General features: G+C 51.1%; 2 protein-coding genes across 6 annotated transcripts in view; one reads left to right on the forward strand and one right to left on the reverse strand.

Moving 5' to 3' along the window:
• The window catches only part of SLC6A20 (solute carrier family 6 member 20), a 35,032-nt gene that overhangs the window by 459 nt on the left and 18,753 nt on the right, over positions 1 to 15,820 (forward strand). For 2 of the 5 annotated variants that reach the window (XM_079947315.1, XM_079947319.1), the window contains exon 1: positions 9,229 to 10,047. The exons of 1 other annotated variant lie outside the window; for it this stretch is intronic. In XM_079947315.1, coding sequence (XP_079803441.1) covers positions 9,927 to 10,047 — 121 coding nt within the window. In that variant the 5' untranslated portion in view covers positions 9,229 to 9,926. Of the gene's footprint in view, positions 1 to 1,256; positions 1,496 to 9,228; positions 10,048 to 10,152; positions 10,307 to 15,820 lie in introns of those variants that run through there. 2 more of the 5 variants (XM_079947317.1, XM_079947318.1) reach the window with 2 other exon arrangements.
• On the reverse strand, positions 4,357 to 6,601 carry LOC307227136 (uncharacterized protein). Its single transcript, XM_079996229.1, has 2 exons — positions 6,104 to 6,601; positions 4,357 to 5,202 (listed from the first exon to the last, which is right to left on the reverse strand). The coding sequence occupies exons 1-2, from the start codon at positions 6,590 to 6,592 to the stop codon at positions 5,164 to 5,166; spliced, it is 528 nt and encodes a 175-aa protein (XP_079852355.1). The 5' UTR covers positions 6,593 to 6,601; the 3' UTR covers positions 4,357 to 5,163.

Raw genomic sequence — 15,820 nt, forward strand, 5'->3', positions numbered from 1 at the left:
CCTACATATATGCATCTCCCACTCCTGTGGCATCACTGACTTTCTCCCAGTCGCATCATGGAACGTAGGGCTCTTCCTACACTGCAATTCACAGGTTCCTTATAAACAATTGGGAGGTATATAAATTTTGTTAAAATGAATACATTCCCATTGGGTTCACAGAGTTTTCTGCATTAATAGCACACAGGCCTATTCATGAACCTCATGAGTTATAGAATCCCCTCTTCCACTGCCAGAGTCAGGGGTCTTTCCCCCTAGGTGCAGAGGTGGGGAGTGGGCGGAGCAAAAAATGCAAATATAGTAGGCTAGTTTCTAAACACTCACACCCCACTCTTATATGGAGTGTTAGGGGAGGGGTAGTACCTCTGGTGGGGGACATGTTCTTCTGGGGTAGTTTGTCTATCTTTGGTCCCCATCCTGCACTCAGTTCTCACCTGTGGCTTCTAGAAGCCGACAGCATGACAGTGCCACACCCAGGAAACGGCTTTGACTGACCGGCTAAAGCAGGGGAAGGTAGCCCATGGGTCTCAAGCCCTTGGTGAGTTAGGGACTCGCTGGTGAGTTAGGGACAGACTCCAGGAGATTGAACAGATGAGATTAGTAGTGGGTCCAACGGTCAAGAAGGCAGTTTCTGTACATACTGTGGAAGGAAGTGAGGGACAGGTGGGGTTCGTCCACCTGGGAAGGTAGACCATCTAAGGGAAGGAAAACTCTGATCCTAAACCTCCACTGCCTTGAGAGATATCTTTGGGAGAAGAAAAGGGTAAGGAGCGAACCCTACATAACTCTGGAGTGGAGTCCCTAAGACGGGTGCATGGCACCTTCTATGTCCCCTTCCAGCAACTCCTGCAGCCAAGCTGGTGCCAAACATACTGCTCTGCTTTCCTTCAGACCACATCAGCGAGGCTGAGAGAAGGGGTCTTGTCATCTTGGCAGCCCAGGATTCCCATGATGTTATGAACTGGCAGGACGACAGGAAGGAGGAAGAGGATCCTGGTGAGGGGTGTAGTTAGGACTGGGACACACCAGGGCAAGCAGGGGACAGGGAAGGAAGTATTCACTGGGTGATGGAGGATGGCAAGGGGATGGGGGTCAGTCCACAAGAACCAGAGCAGCAGGACCCATCACCAGAGCCAGAGGGACCCCCGTCTCCACAAACACAGGCATAGGGAGCAGCGAGAGGGGCAGTTCAGGAGGCTGAGGCAGCCAAGGGCCCCTGGCTGACCAGGTGAGGCTCACTAAATCTGGGAGGAGGTGTGTGATTCCTCTGCTGGATTAGGTTTGGGACAGGTGAGGGTCACAGGCCTCATCAAGCCCAGATGCTGCAATCAGCAAGCAGAGTGTAAAAGGGAAGCAGAGCTGAGGTGCTGTGTCTGCTCTAACACCCATGTTGGTGGACCTCGACTTGGATGCACCTGGACCTCTACGGAACTGGACTTTGGATGTGTGGATTGACCACTGGTCTTTGGACTTTGACATACAGACTTGTGACCAGGTAGGCCTGGGCTTCAGGACACACACACTGCCCTGGCTTGTGCCCCAAAGAGGTCACTTGCTGCTAACACAGCAGTTTGACCTCCAGAGGCTATATTATTTCTGATCCTGATACCAGACTTGTACGTGATTTCTACTGTGAGTGAGACTCTTTTGTGAGCCTCTCAGGGCCAAAAAGCAGAATATAAACCAAATAAGTAAATTTTGTGAGTTTTTTGGTGGGGCAGCAGTTAGGCTGTAAGCCGAGACCCCTCCTGGATCCAGGAAATGTTAAAATCTAAGCAAGGGTTCAAATTCCTAGAATAGGCAGGCTAGCTTCCTGGTGAGGTAATGGCTTAATTATGGGTTGTTAACAAAGGCAGTGGTTCTGTGCCAGAGGACAAAAAGGTGGGCCATCCTTTCTCAGCTGTTTCGAGATCAGAGTTGAGAGTTGGGTTATGTGAACTAGAAGTTGGAACTTGGCAAGGCTGCAGGCCGGGCAGCTGGAAGAAGAGTACGGATTTGATATCCCGCTTTATCACTACCCGAAGGAGTCTCAAAGTGGCTAACATTCTCCTTTCCCTTCCTCCCCCACAACAAACACTCTGTGAGGTGAGTGGGGCTGAGAGACTTCAGAGAAGTGTGACTGGCCCAAGGTCACCCAGCAGCTGCATGTGGAGGAGCGGAGATGCGAACCTGGTTCACCAGATTACAAGTCTACCGCTCTTAACCACTACACCACACTGGAAGACAGAGCCATGCCTGATTTCTGTCGGAATCCATGGCTGTGGCTATGGGAGAAGCAATACCCTCTTAGGGTGATTTATTTATTCTGCTTCAGGATAGTATATCAGATATTTGCTTTACCAGACTACGAGCAATTCCAGACTGTCGCTATTTTCCAGTGGGGGTCAACTGCATGCTGACAAATTCAGTTTGTACAATTAAAGTTGATTTGGAGTCCTTGTGCAACAAACAAGCTCTTCTCGCCTTGCACGCACACACCCCAAAATTAACTTTTTGCGATAAGAAAGATGGGGGGGTGAAATATACTCAGAGTCGCAAAGTGATTTCATGCTCTTTATTCAGCTCATAGTGGTGAGGAGGAATGAATGAAAGTCCCCTCAAGGTATCTGCTTTATATACATTATTTACACAATGGGCTGCACATGATTGGCTAATTCCGGAATTCTACTGTAAGCCAATCAGGTTGTGGATTCACTTCTATCTGGAGCATGATTGGGTAGTTCCTGCCAACCAATCATACTGCTGCATTGTTCTAGGACCAATCAGACTGCTGCATTCTGAATCCTATTGTTCTAGGACCAATCAGGCTGCTGCCTTTTGGATCCTATTGTTCTAGGGCCAATCAGACTGCTGCAGTTTGGATCCTATTCAACCCAGTACATAACACCCCTCCCCTCTAAGTTCCAGTCCTGCCCGGGAGGTCGCATTCATAGTCCTCGAGGTACGCCGGCGGCCTACGTGTGCGTTGCGGCCTGGGGTGTTCCCTGGTCCGGGGTTCAGGTTCTGGCTCGTGTTCCAAGGATGCTGGCTGTGATGGGGCTGTTTGGTCTGGCGCAACCGGCTCACTCAGTCGTGGTTCTGGTTCCGGTGTCCTTTCGGCCTCGCGGGTCCTCTCTGTATTTACTGATTCTGCCTCTCCTGCTGGCCCCTCGTGCTCTATGGGCCTCACTGCCCCTCTGTTCCCTTGGGACTCCTCTGCCCTTTCCTCCTCCTGGTTTTCTCCTGGGAATCGTCGCCGTATCTGGTCGCAGTGGCGGCGCCAGCATTGCCCCCCATCCGTTAGCACCTCATACGACACGGGGCCAGTGACCCTGGTGACTGTGGCGGGTACCCATGCTGGGCCTGCCCCAAAATTCTTTGCGTACACTGGGTCCTGAGCCTCGAAGGTCCGGGGGTTCTTGCCTTCCCCCACCACTGCCTCATCCTGAGCTCTATCGGGGTGAAGGCGGTCCAATCTGATTGCAAGGCGCCGACCCATTAGTAGTTCAGCGGGGCTCCGGCCAGTCGTTGAGCTGGGGGTGCTGTGCTGTGCTAGAAGGAATGTGGCAAGGCGGTACTCCCAATCCCCTTGTGTCATACTGCGAAGGGTGTCCTTGGTGGTCCGCACCATGCGTTCTGCTTGGCCATTGGTGGCAGGGTGGAATGGCGCCGAACGGATGTGGCGGATGGCGTTCTGCGTTGTGAAGGTTTGGAATTCTCCTGACGTAAATGCAGTCCCGTTGTCTGAGACGAGAGTGTCAGGGAGCCCGTGGGTTGCAAACAGCCTGCGTAGTACCCGGATGGCTGCGGACGTAGAAGTGGACGGTACCAGTGCGACTTCCAGCCATTTGGTGTAGGAGTCCACCACTATGAAGAATGTTTTCCCCTGAAAGGGGCCAGCGAAGTCCACATGCAGGCGTGACCATGGTGCTCGGGCGGACTCCCAGGACTGGACTGGGGCCCTTGGGGGATCTGGGCGGGATTCTTGGCAGGCCTGGCAGTGTTTGACCCAGGCCTCTATCTCTCCGTCGATCCCTGGCCACCACACATAACTCCTGGCAAGGGCCTTCATTCTTACTACCCCTGGGTGTGTCTCGTGTAGGGCTGTGAGGACCCTTTTGCGGAGGGGCTGGGGAACAACGACCCTGCTTCCCCATAACAGGCACCCCTTGTGGGCCGACAGTTCATGTTTGCGGGTTGTGTAGCCGGCGAATTCTGGCCCGGGGCTGCTGCTGGGCCATCCCCTCCACACCCAGTCCAGGACCCGGGAGATGACCCTATCTTTCTTGGAATGGTGTGCAACTTCTTGTGCCTGAATGGGGCGGTCAGGAAGCAGCTCCAGGCTCATAACCTCTTGTGCAGGTGCTGGGTCGGGGCCTGTTTCCGGTAGTGGTAGCCTGCTGAGGGCGTCCGCATGGCCCATCGCCTTCCCTGGACGGTGAATCAGTGCATACTGGTAGCTGGCAAGGAAAATTGACCACCTGAGGACGCGAGGAGACAGCACTTGGGGGGTCTGCTTTTCAGGGGCAAACAAGCCAAGCAACGGCTTGTGGTCAGTCACCACGGTGAAGGGCCGCCCGTACAAGAAATCATGGAATTTTTTTACTCCCTTCACAATTGCCAGACCCTCCTTGTCGATTTGCGAGTAGTTCCGCTCGGTTGCGTTGAGTGTCTGGGAAAAGTATGCCACTGGTACCTCTCTTCCATCCGGGAGTTGGTGTCCCAGGACAGCGCCAATTCCATAGGGCGAGGCGTCGCATGCTAGCACCACCGGCAGCCTCTCGTCGAAGTGTGCCAAGACCGAGTTTGAGACAAGCAAGTCCTTGACTGCCTGGAATGCGGCCTCCTGGCGCTGGCCCCACACCCAAGGGGCCCGCTTGTCCAGGAGTCTGTGTAGGGGCTCCGCTACCGCCGCCTTGTGGGGAAGGAAGGAATGGTAAAAGTTCAATAGTCCCAAGAAGGCCTGAAGTTCAGTCTTGTTCTTGGGCGCTGGGGCATCACAAATGGCCCGTACCTTGTCCCCAGTCGGGTGGACCCCTTCTGCGTCCACCATAAATCCCAGAAAGTCCACCTGAGGCACTCCTAGTAGACATTTTTCCCGCTTCACCTTGAGACCCGCCATCTGGAAACGGTGCAGAACGGTGCGGAGGCGGTCCTCAAACTCCTCTGGTGTGGGCCCGGCAATCAACACATCATCGAAGAAGGGGGTGACGCCAGGAATCCCTTTAAGTAGAGAGTCCATTAGATTCTGGAATATGCCTGGTGCCACGCTGATACCGAATTGCAGCCGCTTTACCCTGAATGCTCCTCTGTGCGTCACAATCGTCTGTGCCTCTGCTGTGGCCTCATCTACTGGCAGCTGTTGATATGCTTGGGCCAAGTCCAGCTTGCCAAAAATTTTCGACCCAGCCAGGGTGGCAAGAACATGGCTGACCACTGGCACTGGGTATGCATGGGCCGTAAGGGCCTTGTTTATGGTACATTTGTAGTCTGCGCAGATGCGGACCGAACCATTAGGCTTGACGGGTGTGACAATTGGGGTTTCCCAGGGGGCATTAGGCACCGGCTCCAGCACTCCTTGCTCCACAAGCCGGTCCAATTCCTCGTCTATACGGGGTTTCAGGGCGAACGGGACCCGGCGGGCCTTGAGCCTGACCGGTCGTACTGCAGGGTCAAGCTGTAGAGCAATTGGGGGGCCCGTATACTGTCCCAATTTCCCATCAAAAACCCCCGGAAATTCCTTGCATATGGCGTCCACGTCCACTTGTAAGCTAGTGTGGTTCACCCCGGTGACGGCTAGCCCCAGTGGTCCAAACCATGCCAATCCCAGTAAGCTAATGTAGGGGCCCTTGACCACCAGCAATTCCAGTTGCCGCGTCCGCCCTCGGTATTGCACCCTGAAGGTCCCCACCCCCATTGTGGGGACCTTACGTTTCTGGAAGTCCCGGAGGGTGAATGGGGCCGGCCTGAGTTTGGGACCCCCAGTAGGACACAGTTTCCTTAAGGTCCTTGCCGAGATTATGGATAGAGTTGAACCCGTGTCAAGCTCCATGCGGCATGGGGCCCCCTCTATCTGTACGTCAACATAAATTTTCTCTACGTTGGGGTGGGGCAACTGGTATACCTGGAAGTCCGTGAGCTCAGTCGAGTTGCCTTGGTGCGTTGGGCCCCGGGACCTGGGGCTCTTGGATTGGTCATCTGATGCCTGGCGTCGGGTGGGCCGAGCCCAACACACCCGGGCGATGTGTCCCGATTTTCTGCACTGCCTGCACTCTGCGTTGCGGAAACGGCAGGTCCTCCTCTCGTGACTTTCTCCACAGCTTGCGCAGTTCCCTCCTTCTCGTCGAGGCAGCTGTGGTATGTGGGCTGCTTGAGTGCGCTGCTGTACTCGGTGCACCTCCTCCCTGTTGGATCCTGAGTCGTCGGTGAGGTCTTCATGGTGGACCCTCGGTTGGGATGGCTGGCTCGGCCGTGCCTCTTGCGTCGACCTCTCGGCAGCTTCCGTTGCCAGGGCCTCCTCCAGAGCGACCTGGAACGTTAGGTCCTTCTTAGCGTAGAGGCGTCGTTGCAGCTTCTCATCCCTCAGGCCACCGACGAGGCGGTCACGAAGCATGTTCTCCAGCTCTGAGAAGTTGCAGAACCGGGCGGCTTGGCGGAGAGAGGTCACAAACCCAGTTATGGTTTTCCCAGGGGCTTGCCGCTTTGCGTAGAAGGCATTTCGACGAGCCACCACTGAGGGCTGCGGCGAAAAGTGCCCCTTCAGCTGTTCCATTATTGTTTTGTATGGAACAGTAGCGACGTCTTCAGGCGCAAGGAGAGCCCGGGCGATTTCAAACGTCTCCTCTCCGCAGACGCTGTAGAATATTGCCCTCTTCTTGGCGTCTTCTTCATCGGTGACCCCTTTGGCTTCTAGGAGGAAGGTGAAACGGGAGGCGTATGCTTCCCAGTCTCCAGATGCTGGGTTGAACGGCGAAAAGCTGCTGTTGGTTGCCATTCTGAGTTCCTTGTGTCCCGGAGCTGAAGCCTGGATACACGGTGCGAGGCAGCGATGCGGCAGGTGGCGGTGCTGCGGTGCTGTGTGTGGCAGTCAGCTCAGCGGGATCCCATCCTCGTCGCCAGTGAAATATACTCAGAGTCGCAAAGTGATTTCATGCTCTTTATTCAGCTCATAGTGGTGAGGAGGAATGAATGAAAGTCCCCTCAAGGTATCTGCTTTATATACATTATTTACACAATGGGCTGCACATGATTGGCTAATTCCGGAATTCTACTGTAAGCCAATCAGGTTGTGGATTCACTTCTATCTGGAGCATGATTGGGTAGTTCCTGCCAACCAATCATACTGCTGCATTGTTCTAGGACCAATCAGACTGCTGCATTCTGAATCCTATTGTTCTAGGGCCAATCAGACTGCTGCAGTTTGGATCCTATTCAACCCAGTACATAACAGGGGGAATGCACTGAGAATGTGGGACAACATTTGCTGGACGCAACATCTTCTAACCTCCCTGCAAGCATAGCGGAATGAATGCTCAATGAATTGGTGATGTCTTCTAAGCTCCTTGCAAACCTTGTGCTAACTAATCAGGATTAATCCTCAATAAACAGGTTGCCTGGAAGCAGCAAGTCTAGAGTTCCCACTGCCCACCATTCATGTGCATTTGTGATGATTTGTGCTTATGGTTATGTGATTCTGCTCTCAACAAGCCTGCTGCATGTGGTGTAGTGTTGTGTAGTTGTTGGAGTGTTGGACTAGGACAGTGTTTCTCAAACTTAGGTCTCCAGATGTTGGGCTAAAACTCCCATCACTGCTAGCTATTGGGACCAGTGGTTGTATTCCAACAACAGCTGAAGACCCAAGTTTGAGAAACACTGGACTGGGACCTGGTACTAGGACCTAGGTGTTGGGAGACCAGGGTTCAAAGCCAAGAGGGCATGTAAATGTTAACAATAATAGGCCACAAATCTGCCTCAAAACGTTCATGATACGTACTCCACCGAGCATACATCATTGTCCCAGAGCATTCACCACAGTGATAGATGGGATATAAATTACCCATCTGGCTGGGTTTCCCCAGCCCCTCTGGGCGGCTTCCAACAAAGATTAAAAATACATAATATCACACATTAAAAACAGGGCTGCCTTCAGATGTCTTCTAAATGTCAGGTAGTTGTTTGTTTCCTTGACATCTGATGGGAGGGCGTTCCACAGGGTGGGCACCACTACCAAGAAGGCCCTCTGCCTGGTTTCCTGTAGCTTTGCTTCTCGCAATGAGGGAACCGCCAGAAGGCCCTCGGTGCTGGACCTCAGTGTCTGGGCAGAACGATGGGGGTGGAGACGCTCCTTCAGGTATAATAATAATAATAATAATAATAATAATAATAATATTTTTTTATTTATACCCCGCCCTCCCCAGCCAAGGCCGGGCTCAGAGCGGCTTACAAGCAATAATAAAAACAAGATGAATGATTACAAACTTAAAAACAAAAATAAAATACAACATTAAAATAATGGAACATTAAAATATTAAAATGTAGCCTCATCGCAGGAGGAGAAGGGAAAAAAAAAAAAAAAGGGAGGGAGGGAATCAAATTGGCTCCAAGCCAAAGGCCAGGCGGAACAACTCTGTCTTACAGGCCCTGCAGAAAGAAATCAGATCCTGCAGGGCCCTGGTCTCATGAGGCAGAGCGTTCCACCAGACCGGAGCCAGAGTTGAAAAGGCCCTGGCTCTGGTTGAAGCCAATCTAACTTCCTTAGGGCCCGGGACCACTAGGGTGTTGCTATTTATGGACCTTGAGGCTCTCCGTGGGGCATACCAGGAGAGGCGGTCCCGTAGGTACGAGGCTCCTAGGCCGTGAAGGGCTTTAAAGGTCAAAAGCAGCACCTTAAATCTGACCCTGTACTCCACCGGGAGCCAGTGCAGCTTGAAAAGCACTGGGAGAATATGCTCCCATGGCAGAGACCCTGTGAGGAGCCTCGCTGCAGCATTCTGCACCCGCTGGAGTTTCTGGGACAGTATACTGGGCCGAGGCTGTTTAGGGCTTTAAAGGTCAACACCAACACTTTGAATTGTGTTCGGAAAGGAAAATATCCTTTCTTTAAACTCCTCTGTAAACATTGGTCGTGCCCACAACATACATTAAAAACTTCAGCATCTCCGCCCCCCCCCGCAAAGAATCATGGTAACTGTAGTTTACCCTTCACAGGGATTTACATGGCATCTACCTCAGTAACTCAGAGAACCAAGCTGATTCAGAAACAGCTGGTCCCTCCTTCTAACCTAAGTTGAACAATGTGATGTGTGAAAAATATTTCTGTGATTTACCCCATCTAGCCTACTGTGTTTTCCATTTTATAATCCTTTTTCTGAGCAAAAGCCCCGCGTGGTTGTTTTCGATATGTGAGGAAAACCTTTCCCCCTGCCCCACCCCAGGCATCTGTGAGGTAATTTGCAAATTAAATGGAATGTTTTGAAGGCGGCAAGCGCCGTAACCCAAACCCATACTGTGTGGTATGTTTCCCCCTACAAATAATTAAACACAAGATGTTGACAGGTGCAAATAGTTCCCAAAGCCCCGTGGGCCTGTCACAGTGTAATCCTGTGCAACCCCAAATGTTTTTTGACATTAAGACCAGCATGGGGCGAAACCAAACAACCGCATTTCAGATCTTTCCCAGAAATGCTGAGTTGAAAACCAAACAATTATTTGCTGGTTTTTACAGCTTGCTTTCCGCCTCCCTATTTACCTAACTGGCATTCCCACTTCACAAAGTGCCTGTTAATAAGATTAGCAATTAAAAAGCTTGGCTGGCAATTGGCAAGCATGTTCTCCTCGGAGTTGGTTGAAGGCGCTTGCGTGTGTCTCCAGCAGGGCTTGAGGAGCACCTGAAGGAGGGAAGGCAGAGGCACGCTCCGCCGTACGCAACCCAGCACCACAGAGCAGAAATGGAGAAAGCCCGGCCGTTATGGGACAACCCCTTGCAGTTTGTCTTTGCCTGCATTTCTTATGCAGTGGGACTGGGGAACGTATGGCGCTTTCCCTATTTATGCCAGATGCACGGAGGAGGTAAGCGTGAGTTCCTGGAGTTTACTCTGAGCATAGAATCGGCGTTCAAGCACCTTGACTTGCAAAGCCAGGTTGCCTTTTTCAGAATAGTCTTGGATGCTGGATAGGATCCCTCAGGTTGAGAAAGAAATAAGATGTTGTGTTTTAAGGTGGGTCAAGAGCAATAGCCAAAGGTCTCAGCATCCTCTGCTGTTCACCGGCTCTCCTTTCCACATGCTCTTTCCTTCCTCAGTTGAGTTCCAGAGTAGGACTTAAAACTGTAAGTCGGCAGTCAAGGTTTTGTTCCTTTAAACTTTAAGCTGGTGCCTGAGGTATATTATCGTTATGCTGTCAGTTCTGACAGAGTCTCTTGTCCTAACTGAGGTGAGCTGAACAGCTGCATGCTCCTAAAGTCATGGGTGGTTTTTACGTGCCAGTGGAGAGCCACTCCACAGATGCATGTCATCGCATGGGTTCCTAGTGTGGCACATGCGCCCAGAGAGGCCTTCCTTAGCATCTATGGAGTCCTGTACCTATCAACTACTTGCCACAGAAATTAGGACTGACAGAAACCCATCTGTTGACGTCAATATACAGTGGTACCTCAGGTTACAGACACTTCAGGTTACAGACGCTTCAGGTTACAGATTCCGCTAACCCAGAAATAGTACCTCAGGTTAAGAACTTTGCTTCAGGATGAGAACAGAAATCATGCAGCGGTGGCATGGCAGCAGCAGGAGGCCCCATTAGCTAAAGTGGTACCTCAGGTTAAGAACAGTTTCAGGTTAAGAACCCGAGGTACCACTGTAATAGCCTAGTTTCATCAGAGGAGTGGCAATTTGAGGGGTTGCACCTAGGAGCCCCCTTCTCCCCTGACAATTAAAGGTAAAGGTAAAGGTACCCCTGCCCGTACGGGCCAGTCTTGACAGACTCTGAGGTTGTGCGCCCATCTCACTTAAGAGGCCAGGGGCCAGCGCTGTCTGGAGACACTTCCGGGTCACGTGGCCAGCGTGACATCGCTGCTCTGGCGAGCCAGAGCCGCACACGGAAACGCCGTTTACCTTCCCGCTGGTAAGCGGTCCCTATTTATCTACTTGCACCCGGAGGTGCTTTCAAACTGCTAGGTTGGCAGGCGCTGGGACCGAGCAGCGGGAGCGCACCCCGCCGCAGGGATTCGAACCGCCGACCTTTCGATCGGCAAGTCCTAGGCGCTGAGGCTTTAACCCACAGCGCCACCTGCGTCCCGTCCCTGACAATTAGACTTGGAATAAAGTTCTCTTACCATCCCAGCTGTCCTCTCCCAGAAGATCTCTCTCTGTGTCTCCCTCTCACACACACGACTTAGGGCAGGGGGGAAGCAAAAATACAGTTTTTCAAGACTAGTTGCAGGCAGGGAGAAGAACCTTGAGTGTGGTTGCAATTTGTGCACAGTGCCCAGTTTATCTGGTCTGCATACGCCCCAAAAAGTTGGCATTCCCTGACATAGGGAACAAGAAGACACATTGCAGCAGAATCCCATTATTCATGACGAACAAGGGATGGAAGCCAATTGCACGTTCTATACATGACTAGGGGGGACGCAGGTGGCGCTGTGGGTTAAAGCCTCAGCGCCTAGGACTTGCCGATCGAAAGGTCGGCGGTTCGAATCCCTGCGGCGGGGTGCGCTCCCGCTGCTCGGTCCCAGCGCCTGCCAACCTAGCAGTTCGAAAGCACCTCCGGGTGCAAGTAGATAAATAGGGACCGCTTACCGGCGGGAAGGTAAACGGCGTTTCCGTGTGCGGCTCTGGCTCGCCAGAGCAGCGATGTCACGCTGGCCACGTGACCCGGAAGTGTCTCCGGACAGCGCTGGCCCCTGGCCTCTTAAGTGAGATGGGCGCACAACCCCAGAGTCTGTCAAGACTGGCCCGTACAGGCAGGGGTACCTTTACCTTTACCTTTACCTTTATACATGACTAGAGAAAGGCCCGTGAAACTTATCAAGAGTGGTTCTCATGCCCCTTCTCTGCAGGCCTTTCTGTTCATCCCATTCTGCATTGCTTCCTTCCCCTGCAGGCCACCAAATTGGGTCCTGAAGGTTATGAAGGAGAAGGGGGCATCGCTGAGCTGTACTGTCTTAGGTTGTGGACAGATGTCCCCAAATGCAGGACTTTTACACAGGATAGAATAGCAGTCAGTCATACTAACATGGGGGAAACGTCTGCAGGCCAAACCATGTATGATGATTGTATGAGAGAGCTATGATCAGAACTGACTTTTTTTTTTTACTTCAAAGTGGGGAGGGGACGATGGCCCATTTTCACTTCAAGGGCAGCATTTCCTTCTGGGAAGATTTCTGGTGTGCCGTCAGAGGCAAAAATGGGCCAAACAATGAATGCGAATTCTGCCTTTGTACGGTAGGGTAGTTCTACACACACTAAGATGCCCCTCTCTCTGTCCAATGGTATATTCCAGCCAGGCAAAAACACTCAATGAGGATACAAAGCAGGACCAACCAAGAGGGGGTTGGCCTGGGGAGAGTCCTGAGGGGTACATTGGCCTGGAGGACCACCTTTGTGCTCCCCCCCCCCCCCAGTGTGAGATTCCCCATCACTGCTTTAAGACATCCATTGGGGTCTCCATTTTGATCAAAGCTGTGACACCACAAGAGGAATAGTTAACCTTTTCACTTGACATTGCTGCTCTGAACTGCCCAATAAGAGCAACAAGCACCTGTGTTGGTTTCTTCTGTTGGAGTGCGTTGAGGGAAACAGCATGAAAGTCCACTCCCCCACTGTCACTGATCCAAGCAAAAAAAATGGGCTGTGTCAAGATCATGAATCATTTCGCCCTGAGAATCACTTGCGCCTGTCTGTATCCTGAGTTTTGATTCTTTTGTCATTGCTGAATTTCAGTGAATATGGCTGTATGCTGGGAACCTTTAATATATAGTTTGGAATGATGACAGACCCTCCAATTCTCCCTATTTTCCAGGGACAGCCCTGGATTTACAGAAGCCATCCTGGTTTCTGATCTGATTCCAGAATGTCCCACTTTCCCTTAGTATGTCCCTAGTTTGAGCAGTTAAATGTTGGAGGGTGTGGAGTTATGTGACCCCCGAGCCAAGGAGAAAAGTAACTATACAACCTTTAGAAGACATCTGAAGGCAGCCCTGTATAGGGAAGTTTTTAAATGTTTTCTCATGTTTTTATTTTTTAATGTTTTATATATATATATATATATGGGACGCGGGTGGCGCTGTGGGTTAAACCACAGAGCCTAAAACTTGCTGATCAGAAGGTTGGCGGTTCGAATCCCCACAACGGGGTGAGCTCCCATTGCTCGGTCCCTGCTCCTGCCAACCTAGCAGTTCGAAAACACGTCAAAGTGCAAGTAGATAAATAGGTACCGCTCCGGCGGGAAGGTAAACGGCATTTCAGTGTGCTGCTCTGGTTCGCCAGAAGCGGCTTAGTCATGCTGGCCACATTATCCGGAAGCTGTACGCTGGCTCCATCGGCCAATAAAGCGAGATGAGCGCCGCAGCCCCAGAGTCGGTCACGACTGGACCTAATGGTCAGGGGTCTCTTTACCTTTACCTTTATGTTTTTATATATGTTGGAAGCCGCCCAGAGTGGCTGGGGCAACCTAATCAGATGGGCAGGGTATAAACAGTAACATCATCATCATCATCATTATTATTAATGAATAGGGTGTTCCTATCTTCATCGGAGAAATGTTGGAGGGTATGTGATGACAAGGAGAGCAATGTATCTTCCATCTGCATTCAGGGACAACATACCCACTAGTATAGATTGCCCTTAAAAAGTGTCTGTTGGTGGACTGTGACATCTCGTGTCAGCTTTGAGTGATTGCTTCATCCACTCTTGTGATCTGGATTGCATCAAGTTATAACATCCCACCAGGAGGCTTTGTTTTCCACGGATGCTGGGGGTGAGCTATATCTTTGCTGGGCCAACACAGCCGTCCTGTGCAGCCCAGTACTCCTAGCACACCAGATCACAGCCCTGACCTGCTGAAGCAAAGCTTCAAAGGCATCCAGCTTGTACTCTGCAAGGGAGAAAAAATACCAAACATGTTGTTCGAGATGCGATGCATCCTGCTGTGTGTCCAAGAGACGAGGGGGAAATTCAGTTCACTTCGGATTTTAATGCAAACCTACATGATTTGCATTTAAACTGTGCATTTCAAAAATTGTATATGTTCGTGAAAATAACATAGCAAATCATTACATTGGGGGTATTGCTTGCAAATAATTGTGTATCAGGCAAAATTGCATACAAAAGTATTTGCTAAACTGCTGATGAGTTTTCATTAGGACTTTTGGGGGGTTTTTTTAATGCAAACTGTTGCAGAAATGTTGAGAACGGAGCTTAGAACTGGAAGAATTATAAATCAGGACAGATTTGCCCATCTGAAGGCAGCCCTGCAACACCAGACTGAGGTGTCATAACAGCCATTTGTTCTGTGCGTTGCCTTACAAAGTCAGGGTACGGCAATAGTGGAGCAGATCCGGGTGCTCTTGGAGGAAACTGATTTTCTAGATGCATTTCTATCAGGGTTTAGGCCCAGTTTTGGCCCAGAAACTGCTTTGGTCACCCTGTATAAAGGCCTCTTTCAGGAGATGGACAAGGAAAATGTGTCCCTTAATTCTCTGCAACCTCTCAGTGGCTTTTGATACAATCAAGCATGGTATCCTTCTGGAGCAGCTGTCCGAGTGACAGGTGGGTGGCACCACTTTGCGGTGGTTCCTGTCCTGCTTGGACGGTCCTTCCCAAAGGGTGATGCTTGGGGAGCACTTTTCAGCCCCATGAAGCCTTCAATGTGGGGTTCCTCAGGGCTCAATTTTAACCCCTATGCTGTTTAACATCTACACGAAACCACTGAGGTCCAGTATACCTGAAGGAGCATCTCCACCCCCATCGTTTAGCCCAGACACTGAGATCCAGCGCAGAGGGCCTTCTGGCGGTTCTCTTGCTGCAAGAAGCCAAGTTACAGGGAACCAGGCAGAGGGCCTTCTCGGTAGTGGAATGCTCTCCCGCCAGATGTCAAAGAGAAAAACAACTGCCAGACTTTTAGAAGACATCTGAAGGCAGCCCTGTTTAGGGAAGCTTTCAATGTTTAATAGACTATTGTATTTTAATATTCTGTCGGAAGCCTCCCAGAGTGGCTGGGGAAACCCACCCAGATGGGCGGGGTATAAATAATAAATTATTATTATTATTCCAGAGTTTTGGAGTATGTTGTCAGCAATATGCTGATGACACACAACTTGACTTCTCTTTTACAACTGCAGGTGAGGCAGTGGGTGTGCTGGACCATTGTCTTGCCTCAGTAATGGACTGGATGAGGGCCAACAAACTGAAGCTCAATCCAGATAAGACTGGGGCACTGTTAGTAGGTGGTTCCCTAGACCAGATGGCTGGGAGGTGACCTGCTCTCGATGGGGTTACATTCCGTCTGAAGGAGCAGGAACACAGTGTAGATCCATTACTGTTGCTTGAGGCTCATGGGGCCTCAGTGGCATGGAGTGCCTTCCATCAGCTTCAGTTGGAGGTCCAGGTGCTCCTCTGTCTGTACAGGGATAGCCTAACTTCTGTCATCCAAGCTCTGGTAACCTCAAGGTTAGATTACTGTGGGGCTGCCTCTGAAGAAGGTTCAGAAACTTCAGCTGGTGCAGAATTCAGCAGTCAGGTTGCTCATCAGGGCAAGATGGTTTGAACATATTACACCGATTCTGGCCCAACTGCACTGCCCAGCTCTACCTCTCTTTTAAATCAGAACCAGTAAAGGCGGTGAA

This window comes from Podarcis cretensis (genome assembly GCF_951804945.1).
Source record: "Podarcis cretensis genome assembly, chromosome: 12".
In the NCBI taxonomy this organism is placed as follows: domain Eukaryota; kingdom Metazoa; phylum Chordata; class Lepidosauria; order Squamata; family Lacertidae; genus Podarcis; species Podarcis cretensis.

What these genes read in the sequence shown, in the direction of transcription:
- LOC307227136 (XM_079996229.1), bottom strand. Translation starts at nt 6,592, where the DNA reads ATGCTTCGTGACCGCCTCGTCGGTGGCCTGAGGGATGAGAAGCTGCAA. An exon ending in CTGAGCTCACGGACTTCCAG is followed by an intron (nt 5,203 to 6,103) that starts GTATACCAGTTG and finishes CTCTACTTAAAG; the next exon opens with GGATTCCTGGCGTCACCCCC.